This window comes from Triturus cristatus, chromosome 7 (genome assembly GCF_964204655.1).
Source record: "Triturus cristatus chromosome 7, aTriCri1.1, whole genome shotgun sequence".
Taxonomy (NCBI): Eukaryota; Metazoa; Chordata; class Amphibia; order Caudata; family Salamandridae; genus Triturus; species Triturus cristatus.
The window spans coordinates 1,535,105,739-1,535,126,850 of NC_140590.1; the positions used below are offsets into that span (position 1 = coordinate 1,535,105,739).

General features: G+C 40.6%; 1 protein-coding gene across 1 annotated transcript in view; it reads right to left on the minus strand.

The window, feature by feature from the left end:
* Positions 1-2,169: 2,169 nt before the first annotated feature.
* Positions 2,170-21,112, minus strand: part of TGM5 (transglutaminase 5) — a 189,993-nt gene continuing 171,050 nt past the window's right edge. The window contains exons 10-13 of the mRNA XM_085619303.1: positions 17,406-17,804; positions 11,126-11,286; positions 8,269-8,402; positions 2,170-2,515 (exon numbers count right to left, since the gene is read on the minus strand). Of these exons, the coding sequence (XP_085475429.1) occupies positions 2,356-2,515; positions 8,269-8,402; positions 11,126-11,286; positions 17,406-17,804 (854 nt within the window). The 3' untranslated portion in view covers positions 2,170-2,355. The remainder of the gene's footprint in view (positions 2,516-8,268; positions 8,403-11,125; positions 11,287-17,405; positions 17,805-21,112) is intronic.

A 21,112-nucleotide genomic window follows, 5' to 3' on the forward strand; every position in this document is an offset into this window, starting at 1 on the left:
TTGGCGAAGCAAAATACTTAGAGGCCCATTAGTATGTCGGGCGAATCGCTACCGCCCGCATGGCGGTGGTGATCCGCCCGACATTTTCTCCCGCCCGCCTGCCAATTCCCCCCCCCCCCGTCATATTACTATGGCAGGGGGGACCCCGGCGAACGGAAAGACCCTCCGCCGGTTTTCCACCGGTAGGCATTCCGCCCGATTGCCTACCGGGCGGAAAAGCAGTCGGTGTCTGTTAGATGCATGCGGGGATTTGCCGCCACGGAAAGGCATGTGGCCTTTCACATTGGGGGCCCGTAGTGGGCCCCCAGGTAATTTTGGGGGGTGGGGGGTGCACATGGGGGGTACCTATGGTACCCCCCTGCATTTGCATGTACAACGTGGCAGGCACCGCGTGGTGCATGTCACGTTGTTTATGCAAATGCACAACTTGCATTTTTGGCATTGTGGTGGCTGGTGCTTTCTGCACCGCCCGCCACAATGTTAAAAATGCGGGATGCGCCCACCAGTGTGGCGGGCACATCCTAATTGTATCTGCGGGACCGCCACATGCATTGCGGGCGGTCCCATTTCATGGGGCTATGGCGGGTGGACAAAGTCCGACCGCCATGCTAATGGTGCTCTAGGTATCCTAAAAGGGCTTAACAAGGATTTTCACACTGCAAATCTTCTATCCTCATGATCAGAGGAAGCACCCAGCACCAAAACACAGGCTACTACAGTAATCTGAAATTCCATGTAACAAAATACCTATCTGTTGGGTTTAATACAGAGTAATACCGATTCACCCTTAAATGTCTTCTAACTTTTACATATCTTTTTCACAATAAATTATCATAATGTTTAAAAAAAGGATTTAGCTTAAATCATTGGTGATTACCTCACCACCTTCACCAACAAAGCCGTTCTAATGGACTTCTGTATTGAGCATACGCTTTCACACATGGCAACCAGAGAAGAACAAACACTATAATATCTAATTAACTATAACACATTGTTTAGCAGTACCAGCAGTGGCATAAGCGTGACCAAAGGTCAAACCCAATAGTTTTGTTTGATAAAGGGCCTGGCTCAAGTAGCTGGATGAACAAACCATTACAGCTGTTTGGAGGGTAAGCACACTTTGTGAAGAAGCACACAGCTTTTGACAAAGCAAAAGCTATACTCAGACGAACCAACATCTGGGTGGAGCCACAGTCCCTCTCTGTAGTACTCATAACATTTTTTGTTTGTGATGAGATAAGGTCTTGCTACCGCTGTGTTATCAAGCCATACCTAAAAAGGATACTGGAGTAGTTGTATGTACTAAATGGGAAGTAAAGAAAAGAAAAATGAAATAGAACATCTGCAATTACTTGCCAAGGAGCTTCTCTTCGAGGATTTGGGGTCAAGTGACCACTGAAAATTACCAGAATGAGCAGATTTTTGGTCAAGAAGAAATTCTGGATTGTGGTAATATCAAAGCAGCCACAGTACTGGTATGAGGGCAGATCACTGAGTTTTCACATTCTAGGCGATAAGAAATTGAGATGTTGGTGACAATGCCTAACAGCTAGGGTGGTCAACCTCGAATCTGGGGACCCGGGTTTGAGTCTCGGCAATGACGCTGAACATCCTGTGATTCTGGGCAAATCACTTAATCTCCCTGTGCCTAACAAAAATGAATGTGTCCTCATGTAACGCAACTGCTCCTATGTAAAGCGCTCTGATACCTGATACCATCGGGTCTAGTTTGCGCTATATAAAACTTCGTAAAAAAAAAAAAAACTATAATATTAGGCTATTGGGTGATCAATGGTCTTTTGCACATGAATGATGTATTCCTTTCTCTGTGAGTCAGCAGCAGTGATGAACTATTGTGTAAGGACCATTCCATCTATTGTTGATTCCTATTCACAGTATTGGAACATGAGTAAGATTAATTATATTTATTCAATGACCAGGACTTTATGTCACATAACTCTTATTTAAACAGCAACAGCTAATCTTGAAGGACTTTGTAACAAGCAAAACAGATTTACGTTTTTTCTTTTGTGTATGAATAATGGCCACTGGCTGTTCACAAACAATTTACAATTGAACTGGGCTAATTATATTTAGTCAGGTACTAAAACTACCTCTGATAAAATGACAAGTAATGAAAACAGAAACGTGATGAACTGACTGCCAGCGTTCTACCCATTTTCTAAATACACAAAATATTTTATTGTTTCATGACATATCAGGTACAACAGACAACTGAATATTGTGATTAGTATGGTTCTTGATTTAAAATAGTTCCCACCTCAAGACACCAAACGCACAAACATAAAAAAATATAAAACGTGTGTTAATAAAATATATCTTCTAGACGTGCGCTTATTGTGTAGCTATTGGGGGCACGTCGATGCTTTTGCAGCCTTTCATAGCTCTAAATTTGTTGCTGGTGATGTTGACCTGAAGCTGTTTTACACCACTCTTATAAGGGATAATTTCAAAGTTGACACTTGATCGCTGTCTTGGGCCCATGGCTCCAATGCTGAAACAAAAAAAGATGGAGAGAGTTAAAAAAAAGCACTGACATTCAATGTTGAAAGTAGATTGCCAAGATGTAACCATGTTACCTAGAGTACGTGGTGCATATTTTGAGGCATATTTACAAGGAACTTGCACCACCACTGCATAATTTGTTTGACCGCAGTGGCGGCAATGTCATTGCTCCATATTTACAAGGTGACGCATCTAGGCTGATGCGTCACAATTTGTTGGCCTTCGTTGTTTCTTTTCCCTCAAAAACAGCTACATTATGTTAGTTTTAATATATACGAGGTAGGCGTTCCCACCTAAAATCCCCTGTAAAACTGACACAGTGGTGTTTATGACTTTTTCCCAAAGTGACGCATCGTAATGAGGCGGGCCACTGAGCTTGAGATGAGTTAAAATTCCTATGCCTCTAAAACTCAGGCATACGAATGACACATTGGCTGTTTCAGAGGAATATGACCAGCTTAAGTGACTTGAAACAGTGTAATCTACAATCAAGTCACTTCCCCGCAACAGGCAAGTGCCACATGAGGTAGGTAACACAGTAAATCACACATTACACACCATTAATGAATTATGTCACACATATGTATGTATAGTGGAACACATAAGTGCACTATGCCCACTAGTATGCACAACATCCAGGACCAATGTAATAGAGTGTAAGGTGAGATTTTCACCTTTTGACACTCTATTACATAGGTCCCCATACAGTAGGCTACTTGTGTCAGTCAAAACTGAAGCATCGCCTCTGTTTTTTTACGCACTGCTGTTGTTGAGTCAGTTTTATGACCAACTACAGCAATGTGCCATTTTGGGCTGGATGCCTTGCGACATCCATGGATACCTCAGAATTTCTGATGCCACCTTGAGACCTTATGCCATGTGGGTTAAGCTCAAGTTAATTTGGTGACTTTTGTGGTTCACCCTCACAGGGATTCTGGTTTTTGCTTGAGGAGAATTAACAGCCCCCTCGTTCAAAAATTCAATTTCTCACTTTGGGACTCCCTGTAGTCTTCACTGTCTTTGCCTCAAAGTCAGTGGTTCTGCATTTATTGTCTTAATCTTCAGACCCACAGCTGCATGCTTGCCTCCAATGGCCGGTTCAGTGACTAAATATCGAGGGACATAATATAGAATGCCCAAAATATCGACTCCAAAATATCGAAGTACAGAATATAGAATCCCTATCTACAAACAGGTAAGTACTAAAATATCGATTCCAAAATATAGAATGTTAAAATATAGTTAACTAAAATATCGATTTTTTTAAATGTATTAAAAATAATATAAAAGTAATTAAATATTAAAAACAATTAAATGAAACATACTTAAAATAATATAAAAAAGCTTAAAATGTAAAAATACTAAATGTAATGTAAAAAAAAGTAGAGATTTTGTTGGATAGTGAGAGTGTAAAAATTACTATTCCCACTCCAAAGAGTGCAACAGTAGGGAAAGCGTTGGATAGCGGGAGGCTAAAAATTACTATTCCCACTCCAGAGAGTGCAACAGTAGGGAAAGCGTTGGATAGCGGGAAGGTAAAAATTACTATTCCCACGCCATTGAGTGCAACAGTAGGGAAAGCGTTGGATTGCGTAGGGGTAAAAATTACTATTCCCACTCCAGTGAGTGCAACAGTAGGGAAAACGTTGGATAGGGTAGGGGTAAAAATTACTATTCCCACACCAAAGAGTGCAACAGTAGGGAAAGCGTTGGATAGCGCGAGGGTAAAAATTAGAATTCCCACTCCAGTGAGTGCAACAGTAAGGAAAGTGTTGGATAGCAGGAGGGTAAAAATTACTATTCCCACTCCAGTGAGTGCAACAGTAGGGAAAGCGTTGGATAGCGGGAGGGTAAAAATTACTATTCCTACTCCAGTGAGTGAAACAGTAGGGAAAGCGTTGGATAGCGGGAGGGTAAAAATTACTATTCCCACTCCAGAGAGTGCAACAGTAGGGAAAGCGTTGGATAGTGGGTGGGTAAAAATTACTATTCCCACTCCAGAGAGTGCAACAGTAGGGAAAGCGTTGGATAGCGGGAGGGTAAAAATTACTATTCCCACTCCAGTTGGTGCAACAGTAAAGAAAGGGTTGGATAGCGGGAGGGTAAAAATTACTATTCCCACTCCAGAGAGTGCAACAGTAGGAAAAGCGTTGGATAGCGGGAAGGTAAAAATTACTATTCCCACTCCTGAGAGTGCAACAGTAGGGAAAGTAATGATTTAATCTGAAAATTAGATTAAATTAATTATCAATACCAATAAAAAATGTATTAAAAATAATTACCAATTAATAAAAATTAATAACCATTGAAAAAAATGTAATTACCAATTAATAAAAATTAATTACCAATCAATAATTAATTATCAATTAATTATCAATATATATATAAATAAAAATTAATATTTACTTTATTACAATTAAATTACTTCCCACCCAATTCCCCTATAAACCCAGAACCCACTCCCAATAATAAAAAATACAATTAACATTATTATCAATTAATCAATTAATAACAATTAATTAGCAATTAAGAAAAAATAGTTACAATTAATAAAAATTATTTACCAATTAATAAGTAATTATCAAATATCAATACACATAAATAAAAAATAATATTTACTTTATTACAGTTAAATTACTTTCCACCCAATTCCCCTATAAACCCACAACCCGCTCCTAATAATACAAAATACAATTAACATAATTATCAATTAATCAATTAATAAAAATGAATTACCAATTAATAAAAATTAATCACCAATTAATAGAAATTAATTACCAATTAATAATTAATTATCAATCAATTAATTATCAATACATATAAATAAAAATTAATATTTAATTTACTATAATTAAATTACTTCCCACCCTATTCCCCTATAAACCCACAACCCGCTACGGAATTAAATTACGCAAAAATTACATTACATAACATTCATTACTTTAACAAAATTAAACATACATTACAAAAATAATACATAATTTTAACACATATGCTACCATACATAACACTAAGAAAAATCAGATATTATGGAAATCGATAGTTTAAATTAGATATTATGGAAATCGATATTTCATACCCCAATTTCGATATTCTGTCCTATCTATATTTTGGTAATTCGATATTCTGTCCTATCTATATTTTGGAGTCGATATTCTGTCCTGTCTATATTTTGGATTCTATATTTTGGTCGTTTACTCCAATGGCCAACGGGCCTGAAGCTTTGATGTTCCAACCCATGGGCAGGAAGTAAAGATTAGGAGTGATTGTTGGGCAAGCATGTTTTTATAAAGTGCTTCATTGCATACTTCAGCGCACTATCAATAACAAATGTTAATACTACCCACCTTATTCACTCAATTTATTAACTGTAGAAAGTTAAGTCTGCATCACTGGGATTTGAACTTGTAAAGTTCATATGCTGCAGTAGGCAGTGATACTAACCCCAGAAGGTCATCACCAAATGGGCAGGAGCAGTGAAGGGAGGCACTGAGGTGCTTCAATCACATATAAGATCTTTTATGCACTTTGTCAAGAGATCCCTCCCACTGTAGTTAAGGAAAATATGAGTTGTTATTCAGGCAGCATCAGACGAAGAGGAACACCCTTTCAAAGCAGTAAAAAATATGCCCAAAATGTATAGTGAATCTGAATTTTTATTCTGATGGGGGTCGAGAGAGGCGTTTGAAAGGCAGTGGCTGGTGCTGCTTTTTCTACTCAGATGGATGGTTGGACATGGCTCGCAGCTGGCTTTAATTGTTACCTTGTATGTATGAACGTCTTGACGTTCCTGATTCAGCATCGTATTTAGATGTAAAAGAACTTCTGGCACCAATAAATGTGGTTCTACAGGAGTATTCAAAGTCTCGCTCAACATGTCAGTGAATTGGATACGTGGCTGAGCAAGAGGTGGTTTGCCTATATATGAACTGTCTGAATGACTTTCAGAAGGAGACCAAGGTCATTCTGACTGTAGGAAGAGGGACGCCTGGCAATTTGCCTCATTTGTGCTTTGGCTACCTGGACACTTGGCAATATTCAAGAATGTGTGTGAGCTAGCTTTTTGTGTGGGGGAAGCAGGACACATTTAACGTTCCTATATATTTCATGTCTACACTTCCAGTGCAGTTACATTTGGGCTTATTCATGGAGAGGAAGAAAAGGAAGAGTAAGACAAAGAGAAAGAAAGAAAGAAAGAAAGAAAGAAAGAAAAAAGAAAGAAAATGAGCAGAGGAATCTAAGATTTGGTGCTGTACATATTGTGGACAGAGTCATCATTAGAGATGTAGATGAAGCAAGTTCCTCGTCTACCACTTAGAGTATTCTAGGCACATATTCCACTTTCCTCAATAAAACATAAATGTATAAGGAGGAATATTGTGTTTTGTTTGTCTTGTGCTTTCACTCCTGTAAAGACTCCTTTCCCTTTTATACAGGAGCTACTTCAGTGCCATGTGCAATGTCAGCTGGGGTAGTGTTATTTCTGGCAATATCAGTTCGGTGATTTTACTTCCAATGATGTCACAGGGCTCAATTGCCAGCCCACATTACATTTGAGAAATTCAGATGTTAACTCCTCTGAAAGACAGCTGTTCAGCTCTGCTCTATGGGCTGCTGTTTAAACAAAACTAAAATCTGTGTCCCGGGTCTTTGATCTCATTAAACAACACACTTATTCTAAGCGTGTCACTTTGAACTGCAGTAGATAAGGGGTCACAGGAGTGCAATGGGGAGGGAGGCTCTAGGGTCAGTGAAGCGACCAGGTACAAGTTGACACTTCAGTTTTTTGTGTGGAATCTGAATCCACCAATACAATCCTAAATCTTTCAGCCAATCAGGTGCTCCTTCATTGGTCCTTTGTTGCACCAAGGAGACTACCGGGAGCCGCTCTACAAATCCCAGATAATCCTGAAAAGATAATACCTCACCAATATTTCCAGGGGGTGTATTTTACAGGTGCAGTATCACCACACTATTCTTAATGTCCGAGGTATTAATGTCTTGTGTTTTTCACCAATCCTAGACAAAAACTCAAACTGGTAAGGTTTTACCTTGCATGCATTCGGTCCATTTTATCTGGCAAAAATCATGTAGAGAAAAACCTGAGGGGTGCAGTAAAGTCTTACTCACAAAAGGTGATGGGAGGAATGCTCGCAATACGTCCAACCACTGGCAATCGCTCGGGGTAGCACTCCAAATGATCTTTCTTTTGCCTACCATGCCACCGCAGTTTGAACCTAGCTATATGCAAATCAGTCTTGACCCGGTCCTTCCTGAACTGAAACACAAGCAACCCAGGACTGGCTTCATCCTGATGGCTCTTCAGTCGGTGTGGCTTGGTTCCAGTGGCACTGTGAGTATGGGATCCACATCTGGGCAAAACCTTGCCACTTAGGGAGGCACAAGAAACACACAAAAGGTGATGGGAGGAATGCTTGCAATACGTCTAACCACTGGCAATCGCTCGGGTTAGCACCCCACCCATTGTGCTTTTGCCCACTGTGCCGCCTCAGTTCAGACCCATCCATATACAACTCATTCTTGGCCCTGCTCTAATAGGAACAGTCCAGCCCGAACTGCCCGCCAGGTCCTCCCTGAATCAGAGCGATAAAGTCTGCACATGCTAGAAACTCGTTTTGCACCACACTCCTGTTTTAACCTGATTCTTTATTCCTACGAGGATTGTAGTGAAGCTCAGCTTTACAGATTGCAGTACAAAGGCACCATGTATAATGCACTCACCTCATCTGGAGCTGTTTTTGGAGCAGTCCACTGCCCTGCACCTCCAAGAGGCAATCCTCAATCGCCTCGGCAAAAGGATTGGCAAAACTAAGCTGTATTGTTACTGGTTGATTAAGCATAACTCTTCCAAGTACCTAGGATAAGAAAGAGTAAACTTCACTAATAATTCGAAAAACTCTCAGAACATGATAAGGTGTATATTTAACTGAAGAATTCATTTGCATTATGCTTGTGTCTTACATTATGTTTAAAGCATTTTGCATAACCTATAAGAACATTTTTATAACAAATGACTGTATGAAAAAATCAGCCTCTGTTATACTGAAAATGGCTGATGGGTTCAGTACTAGACAGGAGGCTCTATAATGCAGTCTCCTTTCCTGCTATTCAAATTAAGAAGCACATTTAAAGCAAACCACATTTTCCACAATCCTGCTCCCCAAGGCGAAAAGTAACAATAAAGGAGAAACACAGCCCACTCTATAAATAGAGGCAGTCCATAACCAACTTCCTCTTTTCGTGCTGCTAAAGTTACATGCTTGCACTGATATGCTGTAGAGCACTTTGGGTGTTTTATTTATTGTAATTATATTATTTATTTTGTAAATGCTGGGTAATATGTGTTTAGTAAAAGTGTGAGGTACATGCATTATTGTTTATTTGTTTTCAAAGGTCAATTGCCTTTCCAAGGTCGGCTTCGGCTGAGCCCCGCATTCCAATAACGTTTGTAATTTGGGTGAGTCGGTACTGAGGTCTGGTCAATTGTAGAGTTTGAATGTTCATACAAGGTTATTTTGCTTAATTTGAAAGTTCAGCAGTGGAATATCTGGTAAATAGTTAAAAAAAAAAATTCTTGCTTTACTGGCAGCTCGTGTTCATGTTTTTTTTAAGCCTGGGTGTGAAATTCTGCACTGCTAGCAGAGTTTGCAGAGTTTTTCCTACTCCGCACTCTGCGTAGCGCATGGAGTTCCCAAAAACTCCACTCCACATAGAGGAATGGAGTTTTTTTCTCACTCGTGCTCGTCAACGTTAAGTTGGCGAGCGCGAAAGGGGAAAATCTTACTCCCGAACACGTCCCGGCGAGATTTCACAATGCGGGCGGTCGTGGATGGCCACTACCGTTTGCGTTAAGAATCCTATCCTTCGCGTTCAGGAAGCTGCCACTTGAGTAGAACATCTATGCGAGCGTCAGAAAGGAGCAGTGCCCTTTTGCACTGCACATGGTGCAGTTCACGCTGATTTTCTAGCGTGGGACAAACACCCGGTGCTAAAAATCTGAGCAAATGGCTCGATCCAATGCACTCCACCGCTTGCGGAACTCCGTATAGCGCGGCTGAGTTTTTTCATCAGTTCGCAGAGTTTTGCATGGCAGAACTCCGTGAACTCTGTCCAGGCCTAGTTGTTTGTTTTTATAGCCTGCTGTCTTTCAAGTAAGTTAATGATGATTTCTGGAGTGTCAGTTGGAGTCACTTGTGGCCTAATGTATAAAGTCTTGGACGCTCACTCTGAAGATTGTGGGTTCAAATTCAGAGAATGCAAATTACTTTTTGATCATGTGTCTAAATATGAAAGAATGCATTTAGAAAGTTTTTGAAAACCCCATCTTTTTTTGGTACATTGACACAGGTTTGAAATACAGAGCAAGAAAGTAGTGGTACACTTTTAACCCCTTCGACGCTCATGACGGAGCGGTTCCGTCATGAGCGTCGGTTGCGCTGTGCGCATGACGGAACCGCTCCGTCATGGCCCCGCCCGCGCTCAGAACCTTCAGCACCGCGCGGAAATCCGCGCTCCAGTGGGTGTGTTTTTTTTTTAAAAGGCTGTGGTATGCCCTTACATTTCCATAACAGAATGGCAATATGAGAAATAATACCGCATTGTTAATATATAAGGGAAACACAGGAAGCCTCACGCCACTCAGTGCAGCCGCCAAAAATTATGTGCTGCGTTGTGTGAGAAGGAGAGAGCAGGAGAGCACCATATTTACAGACGTATGGCACCATATTTACAGAGGTATGGCACTCTCCTCCCCTCTCCCTAGCACCAACGCAAAAATGTGCTGCCGTGCACCACGCACACACCTTTGCACCATAGTACAAGGGTGTCTGTGTGAGTCTAGCATAGGTTTTGTACTGGAAGGACACCCTTTCAGCAGAAAATAGTATGCTTAGACTAACTTTAAAACTTTTCCCACTTTGGATGTGTGCTGTACAGTGCAGCACATATGTAAAGTGGGAAAAGTTAGGAGAAATTGAAGCATTCCTCCTTATTATGCCTGGCGTCATTTTTTGGCACAAACCCTGTCTACATTGTTAGTCAATAGGGTTTTGCATGAAAAACCATAGGTGGTTGCATGAGAACGCCAGTGTACCACCCATGAAATGCCCCCTTGAGGCAGCGCACTGCTTTGCTTTACTTTCAGTCAAATTTGCAGCGCTCGAAAGTAAATTAAATAAAAACATATTCCGCTGGTTTGCGTCACTATTGTGATGCAAACACAGTGCAAAATGCTTGTAAATCTAGGCCACTGAGTCGGGTTTGCATTACAAAAGTAACACAGACCCAGCCCAAAAAGTTAGTAAATGTGTGCCCAGGTCTCTGATACCCATTGTTAATAAGGCCCCTGTTAAGCAGTATCCTCGAACAATTTTGCTACCATGCCTGCACCGAATGGTTAAAAGTTAACTACACATATGGTGATAAAAATGCATGTTCTGTGAAACAGCAGGTCAGCAATATGGGGGTCTCCGGTTAGTGGTTCAAAGTGTGTTTTAACCAGCCTCTGTATCCATTGTGAGTTTGAATCACACGTGTTCACTTGGCCATAAACCCCAACAAGAAAGAAAATGTTTCATACACTGATTATCACATCCGGGAAGGCGAGGGTAATATCTTTCTGCACAAGCAACTTCTCCCAGTTGGTGTTCTGTTCTCCCATAGCTACGAAGTGAATTAAGTTGCTTTCATCTAGGAAGTTTCCATATACTGAATAGGGTATCTTAAACAGCACACCCTTTTCTGGAAAAGAAACATATATATTTAGTGCAAGCATTTATGCCGTCGATTAGTCCATTTTTTGTTTACATTTTCATGTGATGCATTGCTAATCCTACTTTGTGTTGTCATCATATGAAAAAAACAACCCCGCCCCTCAACATCTGTAACAGCAGCAATGTAAAGTTAGGGGCAGGAGTTCGAAGGGTACTATGCTCCCCAATTTTGGCTGTGTTTCAACACAAAAGGAGTTTCTTATTTAGATAATGACCCATGATCTCCTTGTTACACTTCTGAAGTCATACATGATAAGACAACATATGATCGTTTCATGTCATTGGTTTTCACACCACCCTGCGGTGCCTCCTCTAGTGTATTGAGGCAATTGGAGTATTTATATAGCGTTTACTACTCCTGTACCTAAGTCGAAATCCTACATATATGAAATACAGCATAGGGATAGCCAATAGGTCTGGGGAAGTGTTCGGTATTAGTTTGGTGTTGGTGCGTGTTCCTCTATAGCTGTGTAGATAGAAAATCACATAATGAAGCGACATCTTCGGCTCACAACAATATGGAAGCTGGGAGTAGGGCACATTTTAAGGACAGACTGCATAAGCAGAGTTAAGCTAATTAGTGAACTGCACTAACAGGGCTATTCACAAAGGTAACTTAGACTTGTGAGTAAGTTACACATGTAAGTTTACTCTTACACTTTTGTGTAACTCTGCTTTTGACCGTTTTTGCATGTAAGGTTACTCAAAAGAGTAAACTAACATGTCTCCACAACCTGAAACGGGGTAGAGATAAATATACAAGTGAAAGTTACTACTGCCAAAAAAGACCAGTAGTGAGTGCAGCACCACACATGGCAAACCATTGCAACACCCTCTCATTGAAAATATTGTAGGAAGGGACTTAAAATACAACCCTAAAGGAAATAATCTTAAATGACATTACTTTCTTTAGACTTTTTGAATGTATATAATAAATGTATTTTTTGTTAATAAAAATAATTTTAAAAATAAATAAAAATAAATGTTTTATGATAATATAGTTTATTAAAAGTTTTTAATTAAAAAATAAATGTAACCTGGCATTTTTAAAATAAAATAAATTATTTAAATTAATTCTATACATCACATTTTGCAACGTTTGATACATAATAGATAAATATAGACATTTTACTTAAGTTGGGATTTTCTTTTTTAACAAATCTTAATTTTTTTAAATTTAATGCATTTATGTTAAGTATTTAATTCACAATTAAGATGATGGTGCTGTATCTCTTTCTTTATTATGCTCTATTTTAAAAGACATTTTTAAAATTAAATTATTTTTTAATATATATGTATTGTTACTAATTTGTTTAAAGTTTAATAAATAATTTTTACTTTATCCAATCCTTTAGCATAGAGAGATTTCTGCCCCAATGGTTACACTTTTTTAATGTAATTAATGTTATTGCATTTTAGCAGAAAGCATAAGAAACACAAAGAAAATACAATTATAGCACATCAAACTGCACATGTCTGTAGTTCTACCGTAGCTAGTATCAACCCCTGATGGCTTAACTTATTTTTTATTGAAAATAATTTTTCTGAAGTCTAAATTAAAAACAAAATTCCAACCAAACGTAAAAAAATGTGTATGATGTAATATAAATTAGTACAATTGATAAATAGCATTAATTAAAAAAACATTTAATATTTTAATGAAAAAAAATTCACATTCATTTTAAAAATCAAAAGTGTTATTAAAATAGTTTAAAATAAAATACAAAATATGCTTTATTTTTAGATTTTTCTAACATTAAATTAAAATGTGTAACTTGTTTAAATAATTTAATATAATTTAATTTAACATTATTTCCTATTGGGTTTTGATTTTAAGTCCATACCTCTATTATTTTCTCTTGGAGGGTGTTGCAGTACCACTGGTTGGTAATGTGTGGTGCTTACTCCAGTTCAGAGCTTGAGTATATTTACTACTTTTTTGGTTACTTTATGACAGCAGTAACTTTAGAAGTGCAGTTTATTGTAGCAATGGGATTACTCTTTTTGCTGGTGGGTGCCTGTCTCACCCTAAAACTCTGCCTAACCCCCCTAAACTGAGTCTTACTCCTCCCGTAACCCCTCCCTTTTAGTAGTAAGCATGCTCCTTTTTCCAACTGCTCCCTCTGGTGCCTCCCACATTTACCACTAAAAGGTAAACGTGCATGTGTTGTTGAAGATCTCTCCATAGGAAAGATAAGAGAAGTGGAGATGTACACAACGTTGTGAATTTATAGTATAAATGTAGTAGGAAGGTAGCAGTAGAATAGTATTACATTATGTACAACAAAATGCAGTTTGTGAGTTGTGTCTTTATGACAGGCGAATACATCCAAATAGCAGACACTTTCTACACAAAAAGGCCAAAATCAGAAATTAGAATCTTGTTGATTCAGAAAAGTATATCAAAGAACATACTCAGGGTCTCATTACATGCTACATGCTAGCATTTGCAGTCTAACAAAAAGACTACTTGATACTCCAACAAAAAAGAAATACAAATGACACATTGTAATCATCCAGAAAATGCACTGGCCTTGATGGACAACATATCCAAGCAATGACAATCCATTATAAAACACATGAAAACCATTAGCTGAAGTGTGCTGTCCCAAATACCACTCTATATTTGTACTGCTTGTTATTTCACGTTTGAAATGATACTATAAGGTATTCCAGACATCTATACCTGTCTTATCACAGACCTAAAAATTACTTAATTTTACTAATGAAAGATTTTGAAACATTTCCTGGGGCTGTGGTTGCACGATATACAATATGTGACCATAAAGGTCTTTCTAAAGTACACAATGTTTGCAAGTATTAATTTCTCCCTATCAGTGCCCACAGAGAGTGTGCATTAGAGCAAGTCACAATTAGGTGTGCCACCTCCCTAGAGAAAGTGGTGACATAGAAAGGTGTGGGCCCCAGTAGGGCCTCGCTGAATGTTGCTTGCTCTCTGGTACTGGATGGGCTTTAGGGATCCATGTTATGGTAATGCATCCTTCCCAGCTTCACCCAGTCATTCTTGGTGACTTTGAAATACTTACAGGAATCCTTCGAGGTTTACGTGAGCTATTCAGGATTGATGTGACATTGCAGGCTTGAACAGCAAGAACTTGATAGTTGGCAAGATACCTGGTGCAATAATGTACCTGCTGCAGAGGAGCACGATAAAGAGTTTTCTATAGAAAGAATTAGGCCTGAATCATGGTGGATTCTCTCTGTTCTCTTGTCAAATCAGGGGTCTAAATATTATATGCTTCCCTTGCCGCTTCTTATCTTTTCAGTATTTTCAATTGCTCTCTTCCTATCAGCATTTTTCTAGTATACATGAAAAGGACTCTTGCAGAAGTTCTTTTGCAGAAGCCCTCGCTGGACACATCTTATCTTCACAATTTCAGCCCCACCTTGTATTTTGTCAAGCAGCTTCACCCCCTTGAAAGCGTTGTTTCTGCGCACTGTGGACAATAAGGTGAATGGACAGTGTCTTGAAGAACTACAAGTGGGGTTTCACCATAACCAGGTCACAGCTGCATAGGTAGCTCACATGATGTGGCATGGAGACTACTAAGGAAAGACGGGTGAAAGGTCATGCGGACAAAATGATCGGAACCCCTCTTTTAAAAGTATTATAGGGTTTTCTGTAGTTGGGCAATGAGTGTTTACATTGAGTTGAGTGCTGTATCATCTTGGTTGGATGTGCAAATGGGGGCATACACAATGTTTTCTGTTTTGATGCTGGGTTGAGAATATTTATTTATTTATGTCATCTATAACGTGGATGGCTACCATGAAAGGCATCCCTGGATTACACAAAAAAGTGACGGGTGGAAGGTTTGAATAAGCTACTGGTAATTACTAGGGCCCCGTGCCAGTGCAATGCGTGAAGTGTGTGGTGCTGCAAGACAACAAAGCAGAGAGCAGCTAAGGAGCTAGTAGCAGATATGAGAACTAGTACCAAAGATTGTTTAGGGAAAGGTGACGGGCCAGTTGTGGTATTCACAACTCATTCATAAACACGCCTGAGAATTTACTCATGTAAGAAGCAATGTAGGAGGTGTATGTTTTAAATGTAAACTGAAAGTCAGGCGTAATCGGAACAGCAGGTTTTCCTGTGGGCAGACAAAGCGGATGAGGTGCTTGTGAAGAATAAACCAGATGTTTAGAAAGCCAATCTTTTGTAGGGAGGCTTAATTTTAATGGTTTAGTATTCATTTTAATTATAACTTATTTTATATTATCTATATGTATAGGTATATACATATATAAATGCATAAAATGGAAAAATATTTCAAAAAAAGCTTTAAATGTAATACTTATTTGTACTTACCTGCAATGCGAAGTAATGTCCCTGGTGATGTACTGATGCCTGTCATTACTGTAGCAAAACTTCCCGATGTAGTGCCTGCAATGTAATTACCCCTGATGTGCTGCCTAGGATTTTTTGGGGGTAACCCTTCAAAAGAGCTGTTTTTCACGGCCTTTTTTCCTCCAGTCTGTCCCCTGTTTAATCCTATTTAATAGAGGGGCTGTATTCCCTTACCGTGTGCTTCTTGTCAGCTGATTCCATTATAATACACTTTGAATGAATGAAAGAGCATTTGTATAGCGCACTGTTACTCCAGAGAGTGTCCTGGCGCTCTGCACTTCTGTAATCACTGCACCGGGGACTTTACAAGTCAAATGCTGCCAACACCGCTGCTACTCTGAGTGGCGACCAAATCGCTCCACCCCTTGAAGTAAAGTGGATGGTACTTCCTTCATGAGATCTGAAATGAATGAGAGGCCGACCTGGTATTAACTGTTTGACCTCATTTCGCAAAGCTATCAAGACCGTTCTCTTCCCTACGGCTTAATCTCATCTTCCCTCCTTTGGATACTGTTGCTAGCGCCGGGACGCCCCTTCGTTGGGGCAGCTGTGCGCTTTATAAAAGAGTTTAACATAACATAACATAACAGTGCTTCAGGTGGGCTCCACGATTCCATAGAAGTGGTACAATGCACCAATCACCATTTGAGGTAGATGACCTACAGCTAAAGGTAGGCCAGTCTGCAACAGGGGAGCTTGAAAGAGGCAGGCTCTGGACCACAGTAAATACAAATGAGCAACTGACAGGGGCAGACCTTGAAAATAAAGGATAACTGAAATAAAGACAGTGCCCGGCAGAGGTAGGACAGATGGTAATTCATTCACCAGACAGAAAGACACATGTAAGAACAAGTTACAACATCGCCACACCCTACTGGGTGCTGGCTTTCTTGCCCTCCCAGATATGGCCATCAAGTGCCAACACCTGCAGCACACGGACCCCTAGCGCTACGTATATCCCACATCCTTCTCATCAACATGTCCAACATCACCTGGGAGCCAAAGTAAACCATCCCCTCATCATTGAAACATAAGGAGCACAACACAACAAAAATCAGTAGGAATACCTTACTGTGTATGCACAAAGCAGGAGAGGCGATTACAGCCGAAGAGCATTGCAAGCTGCATGGATTCTTGGTGGTCAGCGACAAAATCTAAAGACCACGCTGAGTCTGAATGAAGCATACAATTATTGTGACACACCTCCCACAGTGTCAACTTCAACAAGTCCTTAAAAAATTGTGTGAATGGAAAAACAAACTGCTCCAAATACACACTCCAAAAACATCACCAACAGAACAATGAACTTTTAAGTGGACCAAGTCAAAAAGGCTGAATAAGTGATTTAATTTATTAGTTCGTTTATTTAGCAAGCAACACTCTTTAGCAAAGTGCTTTAGTTTCCTGTCAGAAATCGAATCCAAGTTTACCATTTACATATTGTCACCGCCAGGGTAAAGGATTATGACAATCTCATTCACCTCGAAAGGGGAATATTTAATCTATTTTGTTTGCATCCTGGATCTGACTTCTGATGTCTAATGATCTATTTTTGATTTCATTTTATACATGTATATAACCAGTAAAAATATAGCATGCTCTGTTCCAGTGTCCAAAAAATTGCATGAGGCAAGTGGAAACGTATGGTAACTGGTCAGTTAGAATTTTTACCAGGTTTGGAAAGTGCAGCCAATAATATTAATACTACTTTTACTTACCTTCTTTCGGTCCCAGTGCGACATAGAGGGAATCTGTCCAGAACTGCTTCAGTGGTTTCCCAGCATGCCCCACGGACTGCGCGCTTACATTCAGTTTCAGGTTCTTGGCATGACCGGCCAAGTTTGCTGTAACCAAAAGGAGTTGGATTGTTTGCCCCACGTAGGGGAATTCTGCCAACTTAAACTTCATAATCAACAGGGCCTCTTTGAGGGACCTGTTGAGGCGTTCATCCTGCTGATCACCGATTTCTAGAGTGCCATTGTGAGCCACAGGTGACCCATTGCTTTGAGGAGAATGGAGGGCGGCAGGCTTCGACAGAGAACGAGAAGGCGACCTCATTTCAAGGGGTTTTAACATCTTCCTGGCCTTCATGAAAACGTTCCTTTCTTGCTGAGAACCTGAAACCAACAGAATAGAGCATCACTTGTGTTTGTGTTTCACACATACAAGACATATGGTTGACATTTTAAAAAGGTCAGTACACACAAGACTACCTGTATGGATACTGGCGTGTGGTCAGATATTCTACAGATTTGTACGGGTGCTCATGGAATTCAAGTCATTGCAAAGCAACACAAAGCACAGCAAACAAGAGCGATGGGATCAATTTTCACGTACAAAATCAACTTTATCCTGAAAGTTGACCCTCGCACTGCGCCCAAACGCCCTAGTGCCATCCCTCTGCTAATAAATGCTAGGCGGCATGTCTGGGTAGGGCCAGTTAAAAACTTTAGATTTCGGTGCAAATCGTATTTGGCAAATAATATACTGTGGCTTTGCCTAATCCTAATACCAAAGAAAAGCAGGTGCAAGCAAAGGGTTAAGCGTTATATCTCTATCTCATGATATACCTACATGCAACATGTGTGCTTTACCCTAAAGCACAAATCCTATATGTCTGACCTCTGTGTTGGGGTCTACACCCAACAATCTGTACCAGTGGCGTGGTGAACCTCCTGCATTAGCAGCTTAAGAGGGGGGTCGGCACTGCAACCATTGACCTTGTTTGAGATCTGGGATCCTACTAAAGGTCTCTTCATGTCCTTCCACTCTTCTGTCTGCACTCTGCAGAGAACGGCTACAACGTAAGCCAAGTTCAATGAAGGAGACAGAAATGAGGAAAACATCCAAATCGGGCAGGCAGCAGCAAATAGAGATATGGGGAAGAGAAAGGGAAGAAAGAAAACAATGTGAGGAAGGAAAATGGAAAAAAAGGGCAGCGAAATAAAGGGTCAAAGGTGAAAGGTAGAAAATATGAAAGAAGAAGCGAATAAGGAAAAGTGGAAGGGATGTAGGGTGAAAAGAACAAAGGAATGAAGGGTGCAAGGCTGGATGTTAGGAAGGATGAAACAATGTAGATATTTAAGTGTGAAGGGATCAGTTGAAAGGGTGGAAGCAAGTGTATTGATAGGTGGATGGAAGGATTAATTGAAAGGTGAAAGGATGAATGAATTGAACAGTGAAAGAATGGATTATCGACGTGTGAAAAAAAGGGATGAATGAATAGAACAGTGAAAGAATGGATTATCGACGTGTGAAAAAAAGGATCAATGGACGTATGATTGCACGAATGGAGTGATGGAAAGGTCTAAGGATGGATGGAAAGGTCAAAGGATGAATGGATGGAACAGTGAAAAAATGGATGATCTACTTATGAACTAAATGATAACTGGATGAATGAATAGAAAGGGGAAAAGATGGATGGGTGAACGGATGAATGGAAAGGTGAAAGAATAGATAGGTGAAAGGATGGAACAGTGAAAGGGTGGCAGAAAGGAAGGGAGGATGAAAGGGTGAAGGGAACCAGTCTAGGAATTCTGGGCATACTTGTGTTGCTGATTTGGTGTCATCAGAAGTTTAGTTCACAGTGGGGGGTATTTTAATTTGCTGGCTACTCCCTTGATCTGTACTGAATGATGTACCTCCAGTACAAATCCTAAGCAAGACAGTGCAGAGTCTCAGGAGCGGCTCCACTGCTATGGCGGAGGAGCGCCCCACCGCTTTCTCACAATGCGAGAAGCAGAAACATAAAATGGTAATAATTTTTAGTTATTACCATTTTATGTTTGCATTGCAGGCGGACAGGTGGGTGGGGCTGCTCTGCTGTCCGAGCAGGGGAGGAGTGGTGTGCCAACTCATGTGTGCGCAAAGACTGTTTGGTCGACCCTCTCGGGCCGCCCAAACCAGTCATGCGCACTCTGCCCTTCTCCATGCAAGCTGCATTGCAGCATGCATGGAGAACATGCCCACCCCATAAGCCCCTGACTGGGTGCCATCCCGATTGGCATAGGGGAGGGAGCCTGACTGCCTGCTCTTCCTGTTCCTGTCGGAGGCAGGAGAACAGGAGCCGAAAAGATGCGGGACCTGGCCTCAAGGTAAATTTAAAATATTGTTATTATTTTTTTAACCCCCCATCCCCACGTGACCACCCCGCGACCCTCCTCCACACGCGACACCTGCACCCACCCCCCTCACCCGGAAGCTTTGCCGGACGCAACTGCAGAGTCTCCATTGCTCCACAGCACAAGGCTCTGTTGATGCAGATCAGCCACATGCAGCGCACGCAGGTTCCATCTGGAGTGAGATGGAGAGCTCAGCTTCATAGAAGCTGGTATATAGGGAGCTTACAGAAGGCAGTAATTGTACCTTCAAATACTTATTAAACTTGTTTGAAATATAGCTGAATGCATGTTGATTAGGATGTGCAAAGTGCTTCTTTCTCACACTAGCAGTAACTTTTGCAAACGCTACAATTACTACCTCGAGTGTACCAATTCTTCTATAAGTAGTTTTTCAAATTAAACACAGGAATTTCACATATTTGTAAATTTGCTTTTAGAGGGATACATCCATTTGCTGCACCAGCTAGCACTTGCGAAGACAAGCACCCAGACTGAGGGGAAATACCTTGTGAGCGCGTTAAGGTAGGAAAAGTGGGAAACTCAGTGAACCATGGGTGGCCAGTATTAGTCATCTGTATGAGACCCAGGGCCAGACTGGGAACCGAAACCGGCCCTGGCAAAGAGCTCGGCCGGCCATGGAGGGTGGTGTGGGGGGTGCTAGTGTAAAGTTTTGTGCCGCTTTTGTTGCAGGGGGCCGATATTGCAGCTATCGATAATAAAAATGGCCTCTCAGGGGTCTAAAACTGGCCCCCACCCAGGCGGCCCACCAGGGTCAGTTCGGCCCTGATGAGACCTGCCTTGCATAACAAACACTGTGCATATCTTTAGTGTGGACATTAAACTTCAAACCCACTACACAATGTTTTCTGCAAGCGTATAATTTTCTTACTGTGAGAAGTAAGATGTTAACCTCCCCACCTAACATCAAAACTTTGCCCACTCTGATCTCCTTTAGGAAAGAACTAAAAACCTGGCTTTGTAAATATTAATGGGACCTTGAAATCGTGCTTACGCTGAAGTTAACGCCAAGACACCAGAGGGCCTTATTTATGAAGGACTTGCCCCGCCGGTGCGGCACTTTTAAAATGGGAAAAAGTGACGTGTCGGCTGTGCAAGGCCTTGATAAATAAGGCCAGGAGAGTATAAGTGTGCTACATAACATAACACCCCATAACATAACATAACAATCTCTTATTGTCCCTTTGGTCTATTTAAAAGATGACCAAAAACCCCATTCAGAGTCTATGCACAAGCAATAAACATAACAGCGGTCCCATTGGACTAATTTGTAACATCACCCCATG